The 27,904-nt window shown below is 42.6% G+C and overlaps 1 protein-coding gene across 8 annotated transcripts in view; it reads left to right on the top strand.

The window, feature by feature from the left end:
* MEIS1 (Meis homeobox 1) overlaps positions 1-27,904 on the top strand; it is a 265,720-nt gene that overhangs the window by 135,581 nt on the left and 102,235 nt on the right. For 4 of the 8 annotated variants that reach the window (XM_063617906.1, XM_063617907.1, XM_055240799.2 and 1 more), the window contains one exon: positions 701-2,213. The exons of 3 other annotated variants lie outside the window; for them this stretch is intronic. In XM_063617906.1, coding sequence (XP_063473976.1) covers positions 701-984 — 284 coding nt within the window. In that variant the 3' untranslated portion in view covers positions 985-2,213. Of the gene's footprint in view, positions 1-700; positions 2,214-27,904 lie in introns of those variants that run through there. One more of the 8 variants, XM_055240800.2, reaches the window with a different exon arrangement.

The raw sequence follows: 27,904 nt of genomic DNA, 5'->3' as shown, positions 1-27,904 counted from the left end.
ATTGAACCTACTTAGCAATAGCGTTATGCCTTTCACCCTTGATGATTATGGAGCTTATAGCTCTCAGAAACAATACACCTGTCAGTTTCCATCAACTATAGCAATCCATGCAGAAGACAAGAGGCCCCCTCAAAGCAGGAGGGGTATTGTTTTAGGTCCAATTTTTCTTATTGTTCTCAAAATCATTGTAAGGTGGACAGTGTTTTGTGAAGGTTGTCTTTTCCCCAGCTCTAAGAAACCATGTGGAAAGAATTCATTGATAACTGTTTTGATTTTTTTCTTTTTTTAAGTACAGGTTTTGCTAAGTAATCACCCTTAGTGAGCCTGTCTAGTTCAGCTTCCTGTGAGATGTTTGGTGACCAGCTCAGTGTATTCTTGTATTCTTGATAGAGAATATTTCAGGAGACAAAAGTGCTTCTTCAGACCAGACCTCAAATAACAATTTTATTCTTTTTAATAAGTAAGACCTCAGTAGGCGGACCTGATAACAGTGACAATGAAAGGAAAATAGTGGCAAAATGTGAGTTTCCAGCATGATGTTTCTCATTTTATTTTCTTCTGTATGAATCAAAAGAATGCTTTACAAAACCATGTTCCCTTAATCACAGTGTTCTCTGGCTTTTATAGGATTGTCATAGCCAGAACCACACTATTGCTTTTTCGTAATATTTTCTTTTTCTTTCTTTTGAATTTCTTACAGGGCTGCAAAGTATGCCAGGGGAGTATGTAGCCCGGGGTGGTCCAATGGGTGTGAGTATGGGACAGCCAAGTTATACCCAACCCCAGATGCCCCCCCATCCTGCTCAGCTGCGTCATGGGCCCCCCATGCATACGTACATTCCTGGACACCCTCACCACCCAACAGTGATGATGCATGGAGGACCGCCCCACCCTGGAATGCCAATGTCAGCATCAAGCCCCACGGTTCTTAATACAGGAGACCCAACAATGAGTGGACAAGTCATGGACATTCATGCTCAGTAGCTTAAGGGAATATGCATTGTCTGCAATGGTGACTGATTTCAAATCATGTTTTTTCTGCAATGACTGTGGAGTTCCATTCTTGGCATCTACTCTGGACCAAGGAGCATCCCTAATTCTTCATAGGGACCTTTAAAAAGCAGGAAATACCAACTGAAGTCAATTTGGGGGACATGCTAAATAACTATATAAGACATTAAGAGAACAAAGAGTGAAATATTGTAAATGCTATTATACTGTTATCCATATTACGTTGTTTCTTATAGATTTTTTAAAAAAAATGTGAAATTTTTCCACACTATGTGTGTTGTTTCCATAGCTCTTCACTTCCTCCAGAAGCCTCCTTACATTAAAAAGCCTTACAGTTATCCTGCAAGGGACAGGAAGGTCTGATTTGCAGGATTTTTAGAGCATTAAAATAACTATCAGGCAGAAGAATCTTTCTTCTCGCCTAGGATTTCAGCCATGTGCGCGCTCTCTCTCTTTCTCTCTCTTTTCCTCTCTCTCCCTCTCTCTAGCCTGGGGCTTGAATTTGCATGTCTAATTCATTTACTCACCATATTTGAATTGGCCTGAACAGATGTAAATCGGGAAGGATGGGAAAAACTGCAGTCATCAACAATGATTAATCAGCTGTTGCAGGCAGTGTCTTAAGGAGACTGGTAGGAGGAGGCATGGAAACCAAAAGGCCGTGTGTTTAGAAGCCTAATTGTCACATCAAGCATCATTGTCCCCATGCAACAACCACCACCTTATACATCACTTCCTGTTTTAAGCAGCTCTAAAACATAGACTGAAGATTTATTTTTAATATGTTGACTTTATTTCTGAGCAAAGCATCGGTCATGTGTGTATTTTTTCATAGTCCCACCTTGGAGCATTTATGTAGACATTGTAAATAAATTTTGTGCAAAAAGGACTGGAAAAATGAACTGTATTATTGCAATTTTTTTGTAAAAGTAGCAGTTTGGTATGAGTTGGCATGCATACAAGATTTACTAAGTGGGATAAGCTAATTATACTTTTTGTTGTGGATAAACAAATGCTTGTTGATAGCCTTTTTCTATCAAGAAACCAAGGAGCTAATTATTAATAACAATCATTGCACACTGAGTCTTAGCGTTTCTGATGGAAACAGTTTGGATTGTGTAATAACGCCAAGCCCAGTTGTAGTCGTTTGAGTGCAGTAATGAAATCTGAATCTAAAATAAAAACAAGATTATTTTTGTCATGCTGACTCCACTGCTTGAAAAATTTGTTTACTGCCCCCCAGATTTTTAAAGATTAATGCAGTAAATATAAAAATTAATTTTGGCTCCCTAAGCCATATATGTATTTGACAATTTTAACCACAAAGTAAGTTATTTAATAATAACCACTGATTTCTTTAAGCTGACTTAATAAACTCCTAATATCAGCAAATTTGAGGCCTAAAGGCACTAAACTAACTCAGACTCAGAATTACATCCAATAGAATTACTCATCTAATATCAGTGAAATTATTCTTGCACATAAAGGCAAACCTAAGTACAAAGTTAAGTCTTTTACTAAAGGATGTTACCTAGGATGAGCAGTATATGTTTATTAGGAAATTAACTACACGAATTGAAGAGACCAGACTTCAAAATCTAATTTTTATAAATATACTCTATGTTCTCATTGGATAAAACTGGTTATTAACCAATTTTCCAGAACAGCTGTACAAGATTTCTGCATGGCAGCCGGCTAAATGGTACAAAATAATATGTTTAAGCTGGAATAGCTTATAATTTTATTTAAATAAAATTGCTGCTATAAAAAGTGCTTCCCAAAGCTAAGGAAAATATACAAATATTTTAATTAAGGCAAATTCGTTTTAAAAAATAAGCCTTTTAGCAGTGATTGCTTTGTAAACAAAGGATGGGTCGGAGGAGAGAGAGCCTTAAACTCAAGTCTGACATTCAGCCCCAAGTCACCCTATAAACCGGCCCTTAGCAATACTATTTTCTATTCGAAAAGAGAAACCAGCTGTGGGTTGGCTTTACTAGGTGATGTGTGATTGACTGACTCACCTGCTGGAGCAGCAATGCATTCTCACCTTTTGCTGATGGGGCCTTGTTTCTAAACACGTGGATGCGCAGAGAGCAAGGCTCAGCCTACTGCAGCCATCTCTAGCAGCGCCTCTACCCCTCCCAGCCCATAGATGGGATTGTTTAAATCTCCCTTGTTGACCTAGTGGCAATTCTTCCTCTACCTAAATAGTCGATGTGAGTGAAATCATTCTCTTTTGATAGGTGGTTGCTAGCAGTTAACAACCACTTATTTACTTTAAAAATTAATAATAAACTTTATAAACTAACTGTCTATTTGCTCCTCCTCCCCAGTACATGCCCGGGTGAATTGGTTATTTTCAGCCTTTATTCCTGAGGAGGCTCAGGATGGGTGGGGGAGGGAAAGAAAGGGGAGGAGGTGTGGTGGGGAGAGGGAGAGAGGCAAGAGGGAGAAGGAGAGACAGAGAGAGAGAAAGAGAGAGGCGCCAGGGGAGGGAAGTTTACAAGTGAAGAGTAGTTAGGGAATATGGTGACTCTGAAGAATCGCGATCTGCAGTGTCCAGGAATTAGAAAAAATAAACTGCTATTTCCGTGCGTTCCCCCCTCTGTGAGCCATTTAGGTGAGAGCCTCGCTCTTCGCAGTTCCTTTCTTCCCCTGCCTCGATGCCCTCCCCTCTTAATGCTATTTTAGCTTTTCCTCTTGTAAATTTCAGAGCCAGCTCGAAGGTTATTGAGGACACTTATCCGAAAGAAGCAAATAATAGAGGTGCTGAGAGTGTTTTTGATGTTTCTTAAAAGGCAAAAACAAAACGCCCTCCTCTAAACAAGGGAACAAAATTGTACCTGGTTTTTATTTTTATTTGGTGCTGGGGGGGTGGGGGGGAAGGGGGCTGGCTCTGGCTGAATGAGACTACTTTTTAGTATGATTTAAATTTTTTTTCAAAAAATTAAAAATATTTTACCCTATCATATTTAATCAGCTGTAATTATAACACATTCAAAATGAATAATATGCCTTGACAGTATTTTTATTGTTATTGTTCATTGCATGATGTTCGACTGCTTTAGAAGCACAGGAAAGAGAAGTAAACGCGCTACAAATGGGGAATTACCCTCGTTTAGCATTAAAATTCATTTAGATAAAATTGCCACAAACATTTAAATGGGAAGATTAGTTCCCCCTCACGCCTTATTGCACTCGCTCAATGGTTCCGTTAAGAACATTTTACACGTTGGAAATTCCGTCTTCTCAGACGGCTTGCTGTTTCCTAGTTACCCACATTCAAAGCAAAGGCAGCAGCAAAGGCAGCCGCAGCAGCAGCAGCAGGGAAAAAAAAAAAAAAGTTTTGGCAACTGGTCTGCAATTCATCCGCTGCTCGCCCCAGTCTCCCCTCCGCCCACTGCAGTCTGCCCCCACCCCTTCCCCTTCCCCACCCCTACCTCTTTCCCCTCATTATGTAATTCGCAGAGTCCCGTCCTCGAGGAAACACGTTGCCTAGTTGTGTAGTATTTATATACAATGTTAAAATACAAAGAAAGACCCCAAAGTCAGTCGAGTCGGTTCCTCTCTGGGTCTCCCTCTCCCTCTCCTGTTCTAAAATGAGGATTTAGCTTGAATGTGCTGAGTTTCTCACATCCCGTACCCTGAGGCCACAAGGCACGTTTTTTGGTTTTCATTTCTGCCAGGACTTTTCCAGGAAATTCACCACTGCTTTTTGCTTGTATTAGAAACGTGTGAAAGAATTTGTCTGAAAAGTCCGTGCACCGTCTAGCTTTTCTCTCTCCCCTTTTTTTCTTCTCCTTCTTCTTCTCCTCCTCCTCCTCCTTCTCTCTCTCTGTCTCTCTCTCTCTCCCTGCTCCCCACTCTCGCACTCCCCCATCCTCCTCTCTCCCCCTCCCTTCGCAGAGCCACAGGAAAAGAGGAAAGTCGGCTTCGACTGCCATCTTTTGGGGATTTGGAAAAACGACTCGGTAGGAAACGGAGGGAGGCGGAGGCGAGGGAGTGGGGGAAACACCCTTATTATCCAGTGTCGGAACTGGCTCCCTTAATCTGATGCTTAAATATTTGATGTGGAAAAATTACCCATAAAATTAGTTACTAACAATTTCAAATTGAAATCACTTATCGAATTATAAACGCATTAAAGCTGTATGGATGGTATTAGGAGTTCCTCGGGAGGCAGCGGGTGTCTCCTTGAAGTAAGCCGGGCGGGCGAGTTTCGCCCCGGGGAAAAGCGCCCCCAGCCGAGCCCGGGGGCAAGGCGGGGAGGGCGGCGCTGCAACCTGGGCGCAGGGTCCGGGTCAGGGGGATCGAGCGGGCGGCCGGGTCCTGGTGGAGGCTGCGGCTGCTTAGGCTCGCGGGGGCGGGGAGAAGGGGAGGGGAAGGAGCCTTGGTGGGAAGCTCCGACCCCGGAGCAGAGGCGCCTACCAGCAAACTTCGCAGTGAAGTCGAAGGATTCTGAAAAGGAAAAACGCAAGCACTGCCCTCCCCCTCCCTCTAGCGTCTCCCACGCGGCGTGCAGACTTCGCGCTCGACTTTGCGATCGGGGTTAGTTGCTGTGTGCAGTGTTCCCCAAGTCTGCGGGCGGAGCGGGAGGGGATAGGCTCCAGTCCTGGGGTTGGGCCCGGATCCGTGCCCCGAGAGGAGATCCCGCTGGCAGCTGCTCGGAGCTCCAGCTAGGACTTGCTACCCCTGAGTCCCACGATGTGCTGGGTCCCGGCCTAGGCCCCAGTGCGTGGGCGGGCAGGTCTTTGCCCCGAGACCACAGCTCTGGCCGGGGGGGCTGCACGGGCGCCTGCCTTACCCTCCTGCCCTCACCCCCATCTGAGAGTCTAGTCTAAGGGACTGTTGACTTTGTCTCTGGAGATGGGGCGACCAGGGGTCTGCGAAGGAGGTTGTGGAGGGGCACCTCCTGGGTGCAGGTCCAGGCGCTCTTGGAACCTCACGGAGTGCTTTGTAGTAGCCCGGAGACTTCCTAATAGACTTTGCCACATCGGGGGCCCCAGACTCCAGAGTCCCATAGTGGCCCTGGGAGCGCGACCCAAAGAGCCTGGGGGCTGGAGGGCACACGGAACGCGTGGACGGCCCGCTAGGAGGGCGTTGGGAGGAGAGTGCCGGAGTCTGGAGCCGCAGCCGGGAAGCCGTAGACAGCACCCTGACGCCTTAGGCAGCAGCTCCTCAGGATCACTTTAAAATTTTGCTCTGCAAACTTTCCCCAGCCTTTCGGATACCCTCAGGCCCTTGGCCCATGGGAAGGCAGTAAAAACGTAACTTCATGCTGCAAAGCTCCAGGGTAGGCGCTTGGACGCCGATGGAGAGAGGCGTGGAACTGGGTAGTGGGGCGCCCTGCCTGGCTGGGCACTTTTCCTTGTCTCATTCTCGTCCCCCATGCCATGCCTTACCCACGGGCTGCTAGCGGCGCGTTTCACTTAAGGTGGCCACGGTGCGGAGACTACAGGAGCCTGGGAATCCCAGGGTTTGGGGAAAAAGTAGTGAGCGAGAAAGGGGGGGTCGGGGACCTGAGGAAGACAGCTGATGGCTGGGAGATGGAGGGTTCCCTTTTCGGCCCGCTCTACCCGCCAAGGTGTCTGAAACATTCTCTCCCTAGGCGGAGCTGAAAGGAAAAACAAACAATGTATTGAGCCATCAGTTCGCCAACATTTGAGCTTTAAAGAGCCTTTGCTCTGAAAATAGTACCCTGGGGGTCTCAGTGGGGAGATGGGGAAAGCATTTTTAGGGCCTCGATTCTGGCTTGCCGCGCTCCACTGGTCACCCCTCCTCGCGCTGCCTTCTGACATCCCGGCGCTCTCAGCCCACTGAGGGGAAACTCGGGCGGTGAAGCCCTGGAGAAAAGGGATTTAGTTTTAAGCCAGTCTCCCATCGATCGGGTCGGTAATTTCTACCCCTGCCCACTCGCAGACACACTCACCTCTACCCTAAAGCATTAAGTTCATTACGCGAGCAATGATCTTAATCTCCAGGCGGAAAAAGAGTCCCGGGACCTCGTCGATTGGGGAAGCAGTGAATAAAGTCACCTGCTTCGGGCACCCTCTTGACCCGCTCCTCCCGGTGGGGGCCATGCGTGGCAGGGAGCGCCGAGCGGGGGTCCCTAGCTCCACGCCGAGGCGGACCGGGCAGGGGTCAGAAACCCTGTGTCTGTTTTCTGCGGGGTGACGACCTCCTGGAAGGGTGGGATTGCTTTTGCTTGCTTTCCTTCTCCCCTCCCTCTGCCTTTCTTCCTAGGCCTCCCTCACATCTCAGTACTCTTTCTTCCTCCTCCCCTCCTCCAAAGTGGCAAGTTCCTCTTCTCCACCTAGTGTCCAGAGGTTCTACCCCTCTCCTAGTCTCCCGCAGCCTCAGGGCCGTCGCAGAAGTCTGGTAGCCCGATGCCTTTTTGTGCCCATCTACCTCGCCCACGTTTCTGGGCATGGGTGGCGTGGGGAATGTTCAGTGAGGCCCGTTTGAAGCCGCTTGCTGAGGGCACCCTGAGGCTTTAAAGAACCAGATTTCTCTATTTAGGGACGATCTCTGCGCCCATTGATAACTCCATCCCAAATAAACCCAGCACAGCAGCAAACACCCCCAGCAGTCGCCTGCTCCTCGGCCCCCGCCTTGGCACAGAACAACGTCTGGCACTGCGGGGAGATGGAGGCGAGCCACGCGCACCCGTTCCCTTACTGGCCGACCCGCGAGGAGCCAGCTTGTTCTGGAGACTCAGTTTCCACTGGACAAAAGCAGGGAAAACACAACGCAAGGGCTGTGCAAATCCATGTTCCCGACACCCCTCCACCCCATCCCAATCTGATTTTTGAGACGTGCATTTTCAGGTAGTCCCAAACTGTGAACAGCGAGCTTTGTGTGTTATCTAGTGGGGGTGGGGATGAAAGGGGAGGAGACTCCCACTGCCCGTTCCAGTCTTTAATGTTTGAAATAACGAAATGCCTTGTGTAGCAGCTGCTGCTTGAGCCAAAACTAACTCTTTGGAAGACGGAAAAGAGTGAAAGGCAAAGAAAGACTGTTCATTTTTTTTCTTTTGGTGTCGTTTGGGATGTCATCTGTTTCCTTGGCGACTGTGTTCAGCCCCCGGAGCCCCTGGGCTCCTGGATTGTTAGGGGGGAAAAGCATGCTATTTCTGCACCGTCATTTATCACTGTCACCGCATAATGATTCCCCTTGCAGCCCCTTATTGATGTTTGTAATTGCATTATCTCATAAAGGAGGATGATCAATGAAACCGAGCCGTGCATTCTGGGGTCAGAGGAAGCCAAAGTACTGTTTGTCCCCTTTAATACAACAAGTACTCATTATCTTTAGGTCTGCATTCAAAAAATGATCTGATCTAGGGCTGACCCTGTCGGACATCCCAACACTTTCTAAAACGCGGTTTGTGTAACCTTTTGCTTAAATGCTAAATCAAGTACCTGTCTTGCATTTCAACGAAACAAGATGCTAAAACTGAATGAAAAAAAAGCATTTCTTTCTTTCTTTTTTTTTTTTTTTTCCCCTGGGAGGGGTGCGATCGTCTGAAGGCGCACGAGATTTTACACTGTAACTGCTTGGTAATATAATACAGAAAAGGCAATCCCAACCCACATGAGTCCTAATAAATAGAAAAAAAATTGAGGGTGAGGGGAAAAAGGCAGGTAGCTGGGAGCTTTTAACAAGGTCGGTACTAAAAGACCAGAATAAAACCACATCCAGTTTAATTAATAATAGCCATAAACTGAAATAATTCCCCATGATTCTGCCCTTGCTTCTCCCTGTTACAGAGTCATATCTCTTCGGTTTAGATAAATGACTTTTGTGGCTGTTCGATTCTCACAACAACAATAACTAAATCAGTTGCACACTGTTATCTAAAACCATCTACAAACTCCAGCAAATAAAAAGAAGTTCATTTGTCTATTAAGGCAAGTATTTAGTTGAGCAGAAATGTCCCAGTAACACTGAATAGAGTTCGTGTAATACTATGAAAATCAAGTCATCTTGTTGCACTGAAGTAAATGAAAAAATACAAAAGAGAAAAGGTCCAAGTGTAATTTTAAACTAAATGCATTATTGGACTGTCACAGTGAAAGCGTGATTGTTCGGCTGGGAAGTGGGGGGCGGCAAGTGGACATTAACTTAGCTCACATTTAATTTAAAGGTTTTAGAAAGGAAATATGTATTCCATATTTGGTGATTATTTGTGGAAAGAGGAGAAATTGAAACAATTCTAACTCATCATTTTAGTATACTAGGGGGGATCATTCCTTCAAAAGCAGAATTAAGCAAAAAGCTTATTTTAAACATTGCAAGTCTGTATTAGCAGAAAAAAAAGTTTCCAATTTTCTGAAAATATATGTCCTCTCTATGTTAATAAGATGTTGACAGAGAGAGAGAGGGAGAGAGAAAGAGAGAAACTAAGTCCAGGTGTTTTATTTTTAAAGTTCTAAATATTTCTAAATTAACGGTATAAATTAATGTTTTACATAAAAAGATCTAAATGAAAAGTTTTCATTATAGTTGAGAAAATGAGTACTTAGAGTGTGCTCTGATAATTTGACACGTTGACATAAAACCTTCAATTGAATAATAAATGGCTAAAATATTCCCCCTTGGAAAAATAACTTTAATAATAAAGCTAGAAAAGTTATAACTGTGTTGAACCATCACTTTTTTCTCTGGAAGGCAGATTATCCTAAAGAGTATTATTTTCCAGAAATTCTGTCAAGGCACTTCGAAATAATATATGTTTGTATTATTTAATGTTCTGACACTTTCGTTCTTTGAAAATGCTCAGACTGGAATGGATATGCAGCCATGCATATATTTAATATAAATGGTGTCTTGTCGTTAACATAAAATATTAAACAGAAAATAAAACTTTGGGCTTTGTCAGTTAAGATAGAATTTTTTAGCATAATACTCTGATTTTCAAAACATAAAATTGAAACCCCTTGATTTTAACCAATCAACACGAGTCTTTCTCTTATTTGGTTGGGGATCTGCACCATATACTCTTTCTATTTTTAATATTTAGTGTTGTAGCCCACGGTTAAAATAATGAAAAATTAGTCTCGTTTCAAAATTATTTATGGAACGAACATGATTAAAACATAAACACACACACAAAATGCAGCTGCAACAGAAAAAAAACACTTGATTTATGGTTATTAAATCTTTGATCGCCATGTTAATGTTTCTTTTTCTACCTTTCATTTGCATTTTAATCTATCGAATCTTTACAATTTTGCTGCCTCCTATTTCAATGATTGATTACAGATCTGAAATAAGGAAAACCAAGCCTAGCTTTTCTTTTCCTTTCTTCGCTTTCTTTTTTCTCTTTTTCTTCCTCCCTCTCCCTTTCCCCCCGGGTAGATTTCTGAAACTTTCTCTCAATGCTAATATAGACAGGACAAATTAATTCTGCTCTTTTAAATGTCAAAGATATAAATAAAAAATGTTTTCTGTCCCAAACGTGAATATTTTCCCAGCTGCTTGTTTTCGAGTCGTAAAAGATCATCCCAGCAAAATGTAATTAAGAGCGAAACACACACACATACACTCGTACACACTCGGCGGTGCGGAATTTCTTTAAAGGACGTGTTGTTCTGAGTTAAAGAAAGGTGAGAAGTTCACCGTCCCTTCACCATCAGTAGCCTCGCTGCGGCTCTCCTCTGTCTCTCTCTCTCTCTCTCTCACACACACACACACACACACACATACATACACACACACACAGACACACACACTTGGAGGTTTGGTCCCTAGTTCTATTTGTGATCTAAGTCACACAAACAAAAACAAGCCTGGTGGGGGCTTGTTGTTGTTGAGTGTTGTTGAGTTGGTTCCTTGAGATAAGCGGTGTAAAGACAAAAGGGGGAGCGACGCAGCTCTGTTTGTTTTCTTTCCTCGCCGCCCCACTGTCCCTTTTCTCGTCTCCCCGCGCACCTCCCCAGACGCCCTGCTGGGGTGGCTCCGCGGATAAGGCGGTCATTTGCTGTCCGCTTTGCGGGGACGGGTCACTTTCCGCGCTGGCGTGAAAGCAAATGTGGAGCTGCTTTTGGAAGGCGCCGGCCGGACGTCGGCTGGGCTCTTTCTCCCCGCGGGGCTGAGGGCCCCTGGGGCTCTGCGAGGCTCTGGCCGCGAACAGATTGCGCCTCCCGCCTGGCTGCCAGTAGGAACTGGGGTGGGAGCCGCGTAACTAACAGTTGCGCGCAAGAGGCGAGTCCCAGGTGTGAGCGCAGTGGCTCTCTCCCCAGCCCGCGGGTCTGGGAACCTTTCAGGACGCCCCCTTCCCCAACTCCTACCCGTGCGTCTGCTCCCTAGGCCGAGCCCCCCTCGTGAGGTTTTAATGACCGCGGACGCAGGGGAGCCCGCACTTGAGCAAGGACCGACTTCTCAGGCGGGTCCACGCTGCTCGCGCTCGCGTCCGCGGGTAGCGCGCTGTGCCCGGGTCGGGGGCGAGCTGCGAGAAGTAGGAGGGGTCAGGACCCCCAGAAATCCCTGCATGGGCACACACACAATCAAGAATAGGGGTGAGGGTCTTGAGAGGTAGAACTACCCTAGGCAGGGCTTCTCCAACTCGGCCTTTGGACCCGGCGCGCGGCCAAGGGCGTGCCCACCGCGGAAGCACAGATCATCTTCCCCGGACTGGGTCTCCTGGACCCTGCGTGGCTCCCTTTTTCCTAGCGGCCCCGTAACTGGCTGCCGCGTGTAGGGCGATCTTCATTAACTTGGATGCCCAACGTGGTTGAAATAGAGAGGAGGAAAAAACACATTTGATCTGGGCCGACCCTTTGTCTTGAAGCAGATTAGGCAGCCTAGAAATAGGAGGAAAAACAGAAAGTCTAGGTAGGAAAACTTATTGTGTTCACAACGTATAAAAATGATCCGAGCGGTCTGGTACCTCAAGGGGTGAAGATAGATCCTTATAGACGAGTGTGAAGACATGACTGGGAAGATTTAAAGTGAAAGAAACGGCAGATTATTAAGAAAGTAATAGTAAGGTGTCCCATACACTACAGTTTTATTGTTGGGTAGTAACTACCCGATTTATTTATTGCCGGGGCTATATAATAGAGATAATGACCACAAACTCAAGATAAATTCTTATGCGCCCAACCGGTCAATTCTTTTTTATTTAAGAGAGTGAGCCTGAAAGGTGAGCCTCATCCCCTCCCCTCCTTGAAGATCCGTCTTGCTTTCTACCATATTATAAGCATGACATGCAAATAAATAAGTGCTGCTGGGTCTGTGTGGGTAGGCCGGCAGGATTTATTTCAGGTGAGGGAGGAACATACACGGAATATGAATTTCCGCAGGAGCGGCGCCGTGATTCCATCCCTCTCCCTCTCGGCCGCCCTCTCCTCAGGGTCTCCCTCCTTTTCTGTGGGAGCAGAGAGCATCCCCTGTTAAAAACATTAACGTGTCATGTCTCAGCTCCCTATTCCTTGACATATAGGTCTGGGGAGGGATGGGGGCACTGCAAAATGCAAAACGCATCCCCAAAGTAGGTTGACTTGCTGGGACTGCTGAAAGCGATTCTGGTGGACAAAGAGAAGGGTGAGTTGTAATTATGACTTCCAGTAGGGGAGCAGTATAGGAAGTATGTTAATATCATTTTGAAATATGCACAATGGTCCGAAAGTTTGCTGTCCCGGATCTGGCATGGGTCCTTCCCAGCCGGATGGACCCCAAGGGGAGCCCTCCTGGCACCTTGGGACCTGCCAGCCTCTCTTGGCCCTCGGTTTCTCTCTCTCTGGGAGCCAGGTAAACACACCCCAGGTCAGGTGATGGAGTTAAAGGTGACCTTGCTCGTTGACCGCCAAGGTCGGAGGAGAGCTGTTGGCCGCAGGTGTAGGCTCCACCTGACGCCCTGGCTGCAATCATAGTCACCGGCTGGCCTTTAAGGGGGCGGCCTCCCAGAGCTGCTCTCCCCACCTGCGCTCTGCGACCACTCAGGCAGATCCGGAACCTGCCAAGACGAAGTCAGTCAGCATCCTCTTCCGATCTTCTTTTTTTCTTCCTCATTTTTTGGATAATATTCAGATATACAATGTTTCAGTCTCACAATAACCACTTACATGCAGAACTTCCTTTGATCTGTTTGGCCAGAGTTGGGGGGAAACACCTGACAGTGAACTGCGATGAAAAAGAGAGAGGCTCAGGGGAGATGGGAGAGCCAGAGGCGTGGGGTGAGGGAGAAAGAGGTGCGTGTGGGGAGTTGGAGACCTAGAGACAGCAAGAAGTAGCAGATGGGGGAGGAAGGTAAGGCGAGAAAGTGAAGAGCAGCTGCGAGCGGGAAGAGAAGAGGCTGCTCCTGTAATTTGGTGGTTTGTGTGAAGGATAGTGTTATGAGGCTGAAAGAGAGGACAGTCCTCGTCAATCTTTTACAATATTGGTGTCATTCAAGCACAACTTTATCTTTAAGCCAGATTATCTGTTCCAATGATTTCCATAAGAACATAAATTATAATCTTCAGAGCCTTCAATATTTCTTTCGGTACTTTATTAAGTGTTGTTGCAGAGGCCATTTATGAAGGGAGTGATTCAACTTTTAATCTTTTGAACATTAAAGTGTATTCCTCCTAGTTTCCTTTTCAAAATAATCTAAAATAACAAAAAGAAACTAAGCTCATTACATGAAAAAGTGACAAGCGTTTTTGCTCGCAGCCTGGCAAGTTGCCTTATTCACTTCAAAGGATGATGAACTAATTGTTTCCAGAGTTTATAAGTAATTAAGCTATTATTTGGGGGAATTTATGTAACAGTATTATTCACATTAGAACTTTCTATTTAAAATAGCCAGAGACAAATCTTTTAATAATTGAAAAGCCTTCTCATTATTGTTAGTAGTGAAAACTATTTTTATTTTAAAAAGCACTGGAAAATGTAAACAAATATAGTTTTCTCCAGAGTATATGATAAGTGGAGATCATTATGGATAATTAATGCTGAAAGGAAAATGAACATGTAATGGCTTCCAAAAATTAAAACATTTGTAACTATCAAGTTAAGTTCTAAAAAGTTAATTTTAAAATCAGCTGGATTTATCTAAATATGCCTGGCAAGAAAAAAGAGATATTTATATATATTTACTGTCCTTTTAGAAATCTATAAAGAAAGTTTAAAACCTTAAATAATTTTAGCATTTTTAAACCAACTTTTGGTGCCTAGGCAATAAGAGTTAAGGCCCAGAGATGCTAAGTGCTGTAGTTTCTCCAATTTTGCAACAAAGAAATATATTTATTCACCCCTAGATTAAAATAAATAAAACATTCTAAAAATCTTTTGAAATATATAATTCAAACACCACTTCCATAATATTTCAATGCATGTCTGTTAGTTTTAAATAATTAGGTTTGCCATAAATGAAATGAAATTCATTAAGGGAAAAAGTAGGACTTTAAAAAGGAGTGATAAATTGTTTTGTAAAATTCAGCAAAATATACGACACTTTAGTTTAATAGGCATTTGTATACATAACAATATACTATTTTAATATAATTTTCCCATCAAGGTGGTATTAGCTCTGTGCATTAGAAAATGCCTGTTTCATTGTCACATGAAGAATTTCAAAAATAATAAAATTTTCATATTAGGAAGAAATATCTTTGAAGAATAACAAACACAAATGTGAAAATCCAAGTAAATGCCTATAAAATCTTATTTGAAGTAAAATTAATTTTCTGGAAGTTATTTGGAAAAAATTAAAGCGTGTGGTAGTTCAATATTAATTCCCCTCACCACAAAAAAATTGGGAGTTGTCTATAGCAATTATTACAAGAGGTAGAATATATGTATTAAATAGAAAAAAACCATTTAGGACATATCCACTTGTTTCAAGTAAAATTCCTCTGAAACAAAAGTCTGGAATTTGATGGAAATTATATATAAAATGCTTTGTATAATTCATGGTCAGTGTCGTTTTGTGGACTCTGTATAAACTGTGGCAATTTAGATCTGTCATGGTATCACAATGTCTGATTCAATATTTGCTGTAATATGTTCTCTTTATTAGTACAGACTAGCATTGCATTATTAAAAACAAAAACTAAAGCACCCTGGTTAGTAGTAAAGCAATCCCAATTGTCTAACACCCTGTGATAATTGACCTTCTGGACACCAGGCACTGGGATTCACTTTCAGACACTTAGCTGTTTAAACTGACTTCATTACAGGAAGACAATAGTGACTCTGTTGCAACTGACACCTGCACTATTTCACACAACACATGGGCCATACCTTGCCAAGTCAGCTACCACCATGATTCACACCAGAGCAGGAAGTCAGCTCGAGACAAATTTTATAATATGAATATGCTGTTATGATTAAGGAGTAATGAATTCTTTTTGCATAGCCCTCTACAATCTTAAGGAGACAATTACAAGTCTGTTTCTGGTTTCCTTGTGTTACAATATTGCCATATGCAAAGATGTTTCCATTACTTTATGCCGAAGTTTAAAAGTTAAGGATTTTATGGTACACAGCATTCAAGGTGTCCATAATAATACAGCCTATAGATAGAAAAATACTGTTGTGGGAGGCTGAGGCAGGAGAATGGCGTGAACCCGGGAGACGGAGCTTGCAGTGAGCCGAAATGGTGCCACTGCACTCCAGCCTGGGCGACAGAGCAAGACTCCGTCTCAAAAAAAGAAAAAGAAAAATACTGTTGTATCACACCTATGCCCTAGTTGAAAAGAGTCCATTAGTGGAAAGGTTTGGGGGCGGAGGTGGCTAGCTCAGTGACCAGACATGCAGGCACTCTGATAAGTCATCCTAAATGAATTGCTAGAACATATGCAATTCATTCTCCATGGATCTTTCTCCTAATCTCTAAATAATAATAATATATTTCTTCTTTATAAATCATTTTGTGTTGCAGAATATGGTAAAGCATTGTTTTAAATTATATTGACTAAAATAAAATCTCAGAGGGTTCTAGATTTTTTCTGAACTCATAGAGAGTTCTACATGTGAGTTCTAGATTTTTTTCTCACTCATAAGGGAATATTACTCTGTCCTCAAAGTTCTAAGTGTCTCTTAGAATTCTGAGACACTTTCCTTTGCTCTTCTCTGGCCACCAGAATGAAAGTGACAGTGCTTTATTGTTCCAAAGTATTTGCTGAAGGCAATTAATAGCTTTATTGATTAAGTTGCTTCACTGAAATAAAAGGTGACTTTTCCACCAATGACTAGATTGTGATCTAACAAACTGAAAAATAACATGCCATATTCCAAAGAGAGAAGCCCAACTTCTAAGGCACAACTCCATCCCTCCCCAGCTTGTAAAAATCCACAGATTTACTAGTTTTTATTTAAATTTTGCGTTATGCTAGCCTGGATCTTGTCTTAAATCCTTGAACATTTCTAGCATACTCCATCAAATGCTTTGTAAGACTGAAAAAATTCTCTGTATGTGGGTTTTAGAATCTTAAGCAGTCAGCAGGACACTGTAGATACTGAAATTAACAGGACATTGTCTGTGTCCTCAAGAGCTCATCTTAGGGTAGAGCTGATAAACACCCCACAATCCAAATCCATAGCAGTATGCACAGGTGCTGTGGGAATACAAAAGTTAAACCAAGAAAATGGAAGAAGGGAGCCCCCAAAAGTCTTTGTCGTGGGCTAAGGTGAGGGGGAGTAGAGATCAGGGTATGTTTTTAAATCAGAGTTTAACCAAGTAAACAGAAACCACTCTGAGTGTATACAAGGGAAGGAATCGAATGCAGGAAATTGGTTACACAGGGTATAGGAGAGGCTGCAAATCCCAACAGCTGGCAGCAAGGCAACCCTGAGGCAGGAAATAGCAGGAAACTCTAACCACTCCTAGACTGGAGAGACAGAGGGCGCAAGTGAGTCACCAGACTCCAGGGGGTGGGACTACTTGGTAGAAGATGTAACCGGGGCAGGCATGTCCAGTGGGAGTTGGAGCTATGGAAGGAATAAGGGAGGGATACACATTCTGGAGTCCTGCAATCTAGAGCAGAGCAAGGAAGGGCGAAGAATAGCTTTGAAAGGAGACAGTTCCAGGAGTGGCATTTCTTATTATATTTTTTAAATGAAAATCTTTCATATTCATTTCTGAAGATACTCATTTGAGAATGCTGGAGAAGGAAGAGAAGAATGTTCCAGGCAAGGGCACTGAATTGGAAAAGAAAGTGACTTATTTAGAAAGCCACAAGTTTGCCAGTGCAGCCCTAGTAAAGAGACAGACGTGGGACATTGTAGGACATGAGTTGAAGATTCTAACAGCCAAAGACATGAAATGACCAGTGGCTTCTGTAACAGCTCTACTTGCTCTCAATCATTAAGCCCCAGAGGCCAGGATAATAGAGACTACAGGGGTTAACATTGCAAAACGCTGCAAAAATAGAGACATGGGTCTCCATACAGGTGCAATGCTGCCCACTAACAAATGGCATTTCTATGAAGAAATACAGTCATCATCCTGGGCTGCCTTCAGTTAACTTATATGTTATCTGATTCAACCACAAAGCCAGTGGGACATCGATTCAGTCATTTTAATGAACAAATTAGACATTGCTCACTAACCCAAAGGAAACATCCTCGTGGTCAGTTTGGTGTTCAGAGGGCTAGATAAAAGGTTTTGTGTACTCCCAGGTAATAGTAATAGCTCAGTCCATGACCTCACAGGTGTCAGTCTCATGAATAATAGCTTGAAGTAGAGCCAGGGAGCTAAGAAACCAGTGAAAACACTGTTGTGATGATGGTGGGGATGGGAGGTGAGCGTGATGATTACCAGAAGATATTAGGTGATTGAAGCACAGAGGAGGGAGATGAGATATTGAGAACCATGGCATGGTTTCTGGTTTGGAAAATTCTGCAGATTGTGGTTCCATTTGCTGGAAAGATAACCCTAGAAGAAGGAACATATTAGAAAGGAGGATATTAAACTTGTTTTAGATATTTTGAGATTAAGATACTTTTGATTTATCAAGATAGAGATGCTCATTAGGACAATGGAAATATGGGTCTGCGTTTTAGTGGAGTCTGGGCTGGAGATAAAAATTTGGGAGGAGTCACTGGAGTAGATGAAATCATTCACAATCTCTTTCAAGAGGTTTACGGTGAAAGAAAAGAAAGGAACAGGCCGTCAGTAATAAAGGGGAACAAGGATATATAATTTTGAAGATAGGAAAGACTTGAACATATTTGTATAATGAAGGGAAGGAAGAGGATATGCTGAAATTGCAAGAAAGAGTGTTAAATAATGGAGAAATCCATCATCCAGGTGGGGAATGGAGGAAAGGAGCTATTCCTCAGCAGGGGAAGAGCCTGGCCTTCAAGGTTGAAGGCAGGTAATGGGTAGAGTTGTATGTCCAGGTGGGGGGTAGTGGAGGAAGAATTTAGGAGCAGTTCATACTTAAAAACTTTCACCTTTTTTTTTTTTTTTGAGATGTGGGTAGAGATGTCATTTGATGATGAGTGAGGAAGTAGGAGGGTGACCAGGTTGTAGCACTTAAAGGCCTGTCCCCCACAAACCCCTTCAGTCCTGGACAAACTGAGAAATTTGGTCACCCCAAAGAGTAAAGGAAAGGGAAAGGCTTGAGATGAGTGTGAAATATTAACAGTCATTACGGGAAGTGGGAGAGGAAGCTGACCAGAAATGCGAAGCTTGCTCGCTGGTATTGAGAACTTACATGGAATTGGAGATTAAGGGGCAAGGTTTTGTGCATGGCTGTGTGGTTTTCTTCAGCAACACCTAAGCATACTGAGTTATCATTCCAGGAGAGAGTGTGTTCATGCATCCAGGTGTGTGTTTGAAGTACATTTTAGAACTCAAAAGTATGCAGTATCAGAGTTCTCATTCTGGGAACAGGAAAACAGAGTGAAATCAGCAGCAAGGTTGCCAGAACCCTGTTAGGTAGAAGATCATTCTGTCAACGATGTACATCACTCTTGCTTCATGTTTGCAGTCGACAAATGGCAGTTTTCACAACCCACAATATCTTGAGGTACCCCTGCCATGCCGGCATGTATTCATAATACCTCTTCTCTCTGGAAGGGTAATTTAGACACTGCAGTCATTAAGCAGTGTCTTGAGGTAAAAAGCACCCACATGCCTGTGGGTGAACATTATCTGTTACCCCAGCTCATCCACAAGGCATGTCATGAGAATATTTTGCCTGTGTCATTGACTAAGTTATATACCTTTATACTGATAGGAATTTCGCCTGTTGTTGGTTATATGAACAAAGAAAAATGTAAATATGTGATTGTCTGGCTGGTCATAGGGCAAATGGGGCAATGAGTTCCCATAAGTAGATTCAAGTAAATATCTGGAGTTTTGACTTTTCCTTTTGCAGCAAATACAACTGGATGGCTCCCAAATAGATGAAGGGGTGTTTTCTCTGGTTTGTGTCCTATACCTAGGACAAACCAGTACCTCTAAGTTTCCAATACAGGACAGACAATAAGCCACAAAGGGGACCAAACTACATGATGAAAATCTGAAACTAAGCTTGGGTTGAGGAAGGTACTCAAATCTTGTCTGAAATTTGATTCAGTTTGGCTCAAAACTTTCCAGGAATTTGCTGAGGCTTTAGACAATAGACTGAATGGTGTTCCTCAAAATTCATGTGTTGAAGTCCTATCCCAGTACCTCAGAATATGACTGTGTTTGGAGACAGGGTCTTTAAAGAAGTAACTGAGGTTAAATGAGGTAATATGTGTGGGCCCTAACCCAATCTAACCGGTGTCTTTATAGGACAGGAAGTTTAGACATAAAAAGAGGCACCAGGGATGCTGGAGCACAGAGGAAGGACCCTGTAAGGACACAGTGAGAAAACAGCCATCTGCAAGCCAGGAAGCAAGGCCCCAGAAGAAAACAAACCCACCCATACCTTGCATATTAGCCCATTTTCACGCTACTGATAAAGACATACCCAACTGGGTAATTTATAAAGAAAATGAGGTTTAATGGACTCAGAGTTCCACGTGGCTGGAGAGGCCTTACAATCATGGCTGAAGGTGAAAGGCACATCTTACATGGTGGCAGACAAGAGATAAATGAGAACCAAGCAAAAGGGGAAACCCCTTATAAAATCATCAGATCTCATGAAACTTATTCACTACCATGAGAACAGTATGGGGGAAACCGTCCCCATGATTCAATTATCTCCCACCAGGTCCCTTCTACAACATATGGGAATTATGGGAGCTACAATTCAAGATGAGATTTGGGTGGGGACACAGCCAAACCATATCACCTTGATTTCAGACTTCAAGCCTCCAGAATGCAAGAACATAAATTTTTGTTAAGTCACCAGGTCTGTGGTATTTTGCTATGGCAACCCTCGTGAAGCAATACAGGGAGTTTTAGAGTTTGAATTCCTCAACAACCTCAGAAATTGTGGATGCATCAATTATGTTTTAATGTAAAAATGAATCTAGGAGATATCTACTGAGAAACTCTGTTTTTATCTCAACTTTATTTATCAAATATTTACCAAACATTTTTGTAGCACTTACCAGGAGAGGTGCCTTCATTATTCTTTTCAGCTCTTAACCCTTTCTTACTCTCCTTCACCTCATCCTGCATGTCTATAAGCATGAACTCTGTTGAAGTCATTTTAAAAATACACTATTTTTCAATGACAATACTGCATTTCTTTTTTTTTTCTTTTTCTTTTCTTTCTTTTTTTTTTTTTTTTTTTTTTTGAGACGGAATCTTGCTCTGTTGCCAGGCTGGAGTACAGTGGCACCATCTTAGCTCACTGCAACCTCCACCTCCCAGGTTCAAGTGATTCTCCTGCCTCAGCCTCTCGAGCAACTGGGACTACAGGCGCACACCACCACACCCAGCTAATTTTTGTATTTTTAGTAGATACGGGGTTTCACCATGTTGGCCAGGATGGTCTCAATCTCTTGACCTCGTGATCCACCTGCCTCGGCCTCCCAAAGTGCTAGGATTACAGGTATGAGCCACCACACCCAGCTGACAATACTGCATTTTTAACGAAGTTTAGTTATGGAGTCTGTAGGCAGGGTTTTCATTATGTTTAGTGGGAATTAAGCCTGTATGTGAGCATAAAGCTATAGTCAATAATTTTACCCCCTTTATGACTATGAAATTTGGGCCAGTCACCCTACCTGGTTAATTCTCTGCAGTATTTAAGGTATCTATCTCAAGTTGATTATAAGGTTAGGCACTTTTAATTAAAAATGCATTTCTAAAATACTTTAGAACATTTAGAAATGTCACCATGACAATGTTGACAGGGGAATCACCATGGCATTAAGTTGTGTGTTTCTGTGTTGAGAGCAGATTCTACTAAAAGTATTGCAGAAGCGCAAAAACATCTGACATTGTCTGGTGAGCCTATTTGTAGCTGTTGGCTTAGAATAATCTATACTGACCTGTAAGGTCTGCTTTAGTAACAATAACAGGTAATGTACTGAACCTGCTATAAGCAAAAGGATGTTCATTAAATGTTTGCCTTTGGTGAACTTTCCTGGTCATTGTTCTTGGAAATAATATGGAGGATTGGAAATTGGGAAATTTTATAAACTAATCCTAGTATTCCCAGGCTGGGCGCGGCAGCTCAAGCCTGTAATCCCAGCACTTTGGGAGGCCGAGGCGGGCGGATCACGAGGTCATCCTGGCTAACATGGTGAAACCCCGCCTCTACTAAAAATACAAAAAAATTAGCCAGGCGTGGTGGTGGGCACCTGTAGTCCCAGCTGCTGGGGAGGCTGAGGCAGGAGAATGGCGTGAACCTGGGAGGTGGAGCTTGCAGTGAGCCGAGATCACGCCACTGCACTCCAGCCTGGGCGACAGAGCAAGACTCCGTCTCAAAAAAAAAAAAAAAAAAAAAAAAAATCCTAGTGTTCCTATTTACTTATTGTGTGGTTTTGGTAAAGTCAATCATAGTGAACATCAGTTTGTTCACCTGTAAAACGGGGAAGATTCTATCTTTGAATGCTACTTTAAAGGTATTATGAGAAGAATATTAAATGACCAACGTGTATGTGGTGCTTTTAAAACACGCTATCCAAATTCAAACATTATATTGTTATTGTAATTGCCATTAAATGGTTTAATTTAGCAACACTTTGAAATGGCTTTCTCCAATTCTAATTGAAGTAGCAACTTGGGATCCCTTCAGTGATGAAAATCATAGCAAACACAATCTCTTATTGATCAGGTTTCCCAGAAAGACCCCTGGTTCCACCATATTTCAGGGAGTATCTACTGGAGCTTGGTCAACGTCAACTTTTGGTTTCAGTCTTACATTAGACAATGCTGTTTTTCTACAAATGTCCCCAATATTACCCTTTTAAAACTCAGTTGAAGATGTAAATGTTACCTCAGATGAAAAACTTTCAGAACCTAATGTCAAGTTGCATGTGGGAATGTGTTATCTCAAAGTGTTGTGAGAAAGGTTCTTTCCCCTAGGGTCTCTGATTCTATCCATGCTGTACAACACCAGTCTCCAACCCCTGGGCCACGGACCCTTACTTGTCTGTGGCTGTTAGGAACCAGGCCACCCAGCAGGAGGTGAGCCATGGGCAAGTGAGTGAACCAGTAAATCTTCATCTGTATTTACAGTCCCTCCCCATCACTTGCATTACTGCGTAAACTCTGCCTCCTGTCAGATCAGCTGTGGCATTAGATTCTCACAAAAGCATGAACCCTATTGTGAACTGTGCATGTGAAGGATCTAGGCTGTGTGCTCCTTATCAGAATCTCATGCCTGATAATCTGTTACTGCCTCCCATCATCCCCAGATAGGACCATCTAGTTGCAGGAAAACAAGCGCAGGGCTCCCACTAATTCTACATTATGGTGGGTTGTATAATTATTTCATTATATATTACAATGTAATAATACTGATAGAACTAAAGTGCACAATAAATGTAATGCACTTGAATTATCTGAAAATTATCCCTCCACATCATGTGAGTCCATGGGAAAATTGTCTTATATGAAACTGGTTCCTGGTTCCTGGTGCCAAAAAGGTTGGAGACTGCTGCTGTACAACATTTATTTAAATAGATTAATGAACATAAGCCTTATCACTATTTTTTTTTTTTTTTTGAGACAGAGTCTCTTGGCCATGTCACCCAAGCTGGAGTGCAATAGCACAATCGTGGCTCACTGCAACCTCTGACTCCTGGGTTCAAGCGATTCTCCTGTCTCAGCTTCCCAAGTAGCTGGGATTGTAGGAGTGAGCCACCATACCAGCTAATTTTTTTTGTGTTTTTAGTAGAGATGGTGTTTCACCATGCTGGCCAGGCTGGTCTTGAACTCCTGACCTCAGGCGATCCACCCACCTCGGCCTCCCAAAGTGCTGGGATTACAGGCGTGAGCCACCACGCCCAGTCTATGTATTAACCGAGTGCATTAAGCATGTTGCTCTCACTTCCTGTGTTGAGACATAGGTAAATGTTCATTAAATATGAAATAATTCCCATAAAATGCTGCTTTTGAACCCAAATTATAATTTGGGCAATGATCCAAACCATCTAGAGTCTTTGTCATTGGTCTCAGGAGTGTGGGCAAACTAGAGTATGTGTGTATGTGTGTGGAAGTGTGGGTTAGGGGGAGTTGTCATTGCTGGGATTGGAGGCTTGGCATAGATTTAGAGGAGTTTAACATTTAAAAACCCCTCTATTATGGAAAGCTTTCAAATGTACACAAAGTCAAGAGACTGGTATAACAGACTTCCATGTATTCATCACTCTATGTCAAGAATTACAATGATCAACATTTTGCATTTGCATTTTGGTCCTTATTTTTTTTTCGTTTTTGAGATGGAGTCTCACTCTGTCACTCAGGCTGGAGGGCAGTGGCGCGATCTTGGCTCACTGAAAACTCTGCCTCCCAGGTTCAAGCAATTCTCCTCTTGCCTCAGTCTCTTGAGTTGCTGGGATTACAGGTGCGCACCACCACCCTGGGCTAAGTTTTGTGTTTTTAGTAGAGATGGGATTTCACCATATTGGCCAGGCTGGTCTTGAACTCCTGACCTCAAGTGATCCACCTGCCTCAGGCTCCCAAAGTGCTAGGATTACAGGTGTGAGCCACTGTGCCAGGCCTGACATTTTGATACTTTTGTTTCATCTATTCCCTCCCTTCTCTCGGTCTCTGTCACACACACACTCTCTTTCTCTCTCTCTCTCTCTTCCTCCACTTGCTCTAATATTTTAAATCAATCAAACACTAGATATCAGTTTATCTCACTTTTAAATATTTCAGAATGCATATTTAACTAGTAGTGACTTTGTTTTGTTTTAATTTAAAAAATAACTTTTTCATTTTGATGTAATTTTAAACTTATAGCGAAATTGCAAGAATAGTACAAGAAACTCCTGTAATCCTTTAATTCTTTACTCAGATATCACTAATTGTATCCATCTTAATTTTCCTTTATCACTCTCTTTTTCATATAATTTATATACTTTGTTTTCTGAATCATTTGAAGGTAAGTTGGTGACAATATATTCTCTTTTTATTTTTGAGATGGAGTCTCACTCTATCGCCCAGGCTGGAGTGCTGTGGTGTGATCTTGGCTCACTGCAACCTCTGCCTCCCGGGTTCAAGTGATTCTCCTGCCTCAGCCTCCTAAGTAGCTGGGATTACAGCTGCGCACCAACATACCCAGCTATTTTTTTTTTTTTTTTTTGTATTTTTAGTAGAGATGGGGTTTCACCATGTTGGCCGGGCTGATCTTGAACTCCTGACCTCGTGATCTGCCCACCTTGGCTTCCCAAAGTGCTGAGATTACAGGCTTGAGTCACCACACCCAGCCTAACATTATACTCTTTTACTACTAAATCAGTGTGTATGTTCTATGAACAAAGAAATGTTGTTATATAACCATGGGATAACTATGAAAATCAGGAAACTTAATATCAATACAATACTATTATCCAATCCCCAGCCCATATTTAAATGTTATCAATTGCCACAATAATATCCTTTGTATCATTTTTTTCCCTAATCCAGAGTCTACTCCAGGATTGTACATTACTTCTTGTCACATCTCTTTAGTTTCCTTTAATCTGGAACAAGTGTTCCTCAGCCTTTCTTGGTTTTTCTTGACCTTGACATTTTTGAAGAGTACAGACCAGTTGTTCTGTGGAATGTCCCTTAGTTGGGGTTTGTTTGATGTTTCCTTTTGATTGGATTTAGGTTATGCTTTGTTGGCAGGAGCACTGCAGAAGGGATGTTGTGCCTTCAGTACACAGTATCAGCTGGCACATAATGTCCGTTTGTCTCAGTAATGCTGACATTTACTTTAATTATTTTGATCACAAGTTACTGTCTGCCAAATAAGAGTTATTTTGAGATTATTATAGAAATATTCTGTTCTGCATCAAACGTTGGTCCATTAGTGTTAACACCCATTGAGGATTCTCTAACACCATTATTTTAATATATTTATCAGTTGGCATTCTATTGTAAGGAAGCATTTTGCCTTTTTCCGACTTTATTTATTCACGCACTTTTTTCTATTAAAATGGGCTAATGGATTCTTTTATTTAATGGGTTATGATTTATTACTATATTATTTATTTTTTGATGCTTTTTTTTTCTTTTTAGATTTGGTCAATGGAAACCACTCCAAGTTACCTCCTGTGTCTTTTTGATGTCCTAAAAGAGGCTTGACTTCGTACCTTCCATGTTGAAATGAAGACTGAGCTCAGCTCTCCTATTCACATGCTCAGTTTCCAGTAACAATAGACTTTCTATCCAAATCCTTCCTTTTTTTTTTTTTTTTTTTTTTATTAAAGTACATCCTTGGAGCGAGTCAGTGTGGTTAGCTGAGTAGCAGGAAAAGATTTAACTGTTCTCATGTAGGGGAAAGCCCAGTTGATAGTCTCTTTTGGCCCCTCATGGCCGCTATCACGAAAAATGTTCCCCACTAAAAAGTCAAGCAACAGGCTTCCTAATTTCTGGCTTCTGTCTGAAACAGGCTTTTTGAGCCAGTTAATTGAACATAAATTACAATTGACCTTGGAGGGATTAACTTGCATTTTGGGGTCATCTCAGCTGCATAGCTATTTGGGTGCTTTCTGACTGCTTGTGCTTTTATATACTTTTCAGCCAAGTTAGAGACGAAAATGTACCCCTCAGTGACATTACAGGAATCGTTGACCTTCTCTGGTCAGTTTGAGGTCAAGGAATTAATGCAGAGAATTACCAGAAGATCTATAAATACACGTTTCTTACATGAGAGGTATCATTAAAAAATGATGTTCATTTTACTTAACTGTTTCAGATCCATGTGTAGTATGTGAATAGCAGTCATATAAAGGGAACTCTAGTTTTGGGGAACAATAAAATAAGATTTAAATTAAACATTTAAAAAACTACACTAGCAGTAGGTTTCCTGAAATTCCATTGTGACTGAGCCATTTTAATGTTAAAAATAGGATGATAAACCCATATTCAAAAGAAGAATTATTGTTCATGTCAAAGGCTAAAAACATTCTTTTGAGGTCAAGTCAGTCCTGAAAGTAATCAGTATGGCCCATGTCTTATGTTTTGCTCTGCCTCTTTGGAATATCAAGAGGTTGAATTAGAAATTGGTATGCCAGCTTCTCCTTGATGAATGAGTGGGAAGAGCATGACCTTCAGAAACACAGACCTGGGACCAAATAACACTACTGACATTGATTAGTTCTCCATCTTTGGCAAGTTCTTTTATCATTCTAAGTGTCTGTTTTTATCTATGAAGATAGTGTCTCAGTCTGTGCCACTATAACAAAAAATACCCAAGACTGGGCAATTAATAAGAATAGGAATTTATTCCATACCATTCTGGAGGCTGGGAAGTCCAAGATCAAGGCACCAGTAGAGTCTGTGTCTGTGACAACTGCTGTCTGCTTCCAAGATGGTACCTTGTTGCTGTGTCCTCATATGGCAGAAGAGGCAGTCTGTGTGTCCTTATATGGCAGAAAAGCAGAAGGACAAAAAAGGGCCTATCTAGTTCCCCCAGTCCTTTTAAAAGGTCATTAATTTCATTCATAAGGGCTCTCCTCTCATGACTTAATCACTTCCAAGACCTCACATTTTAATGCTGTTGCATTGGGGGATTAAATTTTAAGATGAGGCTGGGTGCGGTGGCTCATGCCTGCCTGTAATCCCAGCACTTTGGGAGGCCAAGGCGGGTGGATCGCCTGAGGTCAGGAGTTCGAGACCAGCCTGGCCAACATGGTGAAACCCTGTCTCTACTAAAAACACAAAAATTAGCCAGATGTGGTGGCAGGTGTCTGTAATCCCAGCTACTCGGGAGGCTGAGGCAGGAGAATTGCTTGAATCGGGAGGCAGAGGTTGCAGTGAGCCGAGAATGTGCCATTGCACTCCAGCCTGGGTGACAAGAGTGAGACTTCGTCTCAAAAAAACCCCAAAAAACAAAAAAACAAAATTTAAGATGAATTTTAGAGGAGACACAAACACCAAGCCATAGCAAAGGCTTAACGATGTGCAGGATTAGTGCAAGGAATAAAAGCTATGTAAAACTTTTATACAAAGTATAATGCCAACACAGAGGCACAGAGGAGGCTCTCCGTGAATGTGATTTCTCTTTTCTTCCCACCCTTTCTTCTAATAGCATAACAATCACCACCATTTATTAATTGCTTACAACATGCCAGAATCTGATTTGAGTGCTTTACATGCATGATTTGTGAGAGAGGAACTATTATCTTCAATTTGCAGATGAGAAAACCAAGATTTAGACATGTTAAGGACCCTTGACCAAATGTTGGTGCTGGGGTTTTACATTTGATGCCAGACTCCAAGCTCTTAATCATCATGCTCTCCTGCCTCTCATAACTATGACTCTTTTAAACCACACACTTTCTCTAAATTTGAAGTAGTAACTCATGGGTTTACACAATACTATTGAGTGAGTGCAGTTGAGTCCTAAGGTGTGGC

This window comes from Symphalangus syndactylus, chromosome 14 (assembly GCF_028878055.3).
Source record: "Symphalangus syndactylus isolate Jambi chromosome 14, NHGRI_mSymSyn1-v2.1_pri, whole genome shotgun sequence".
Classification (NCBI taxonomy): Eukaryota; Metazoa; Chordata; class Mammalia; order Primates; family Hylobatidae; genus Symphalangus; species Symphalangus syndactylus.
Note: the sequence above shows the minus strand (reverse complement) of the source record. Positions and strands in the feature narration are given on the sequence as shown.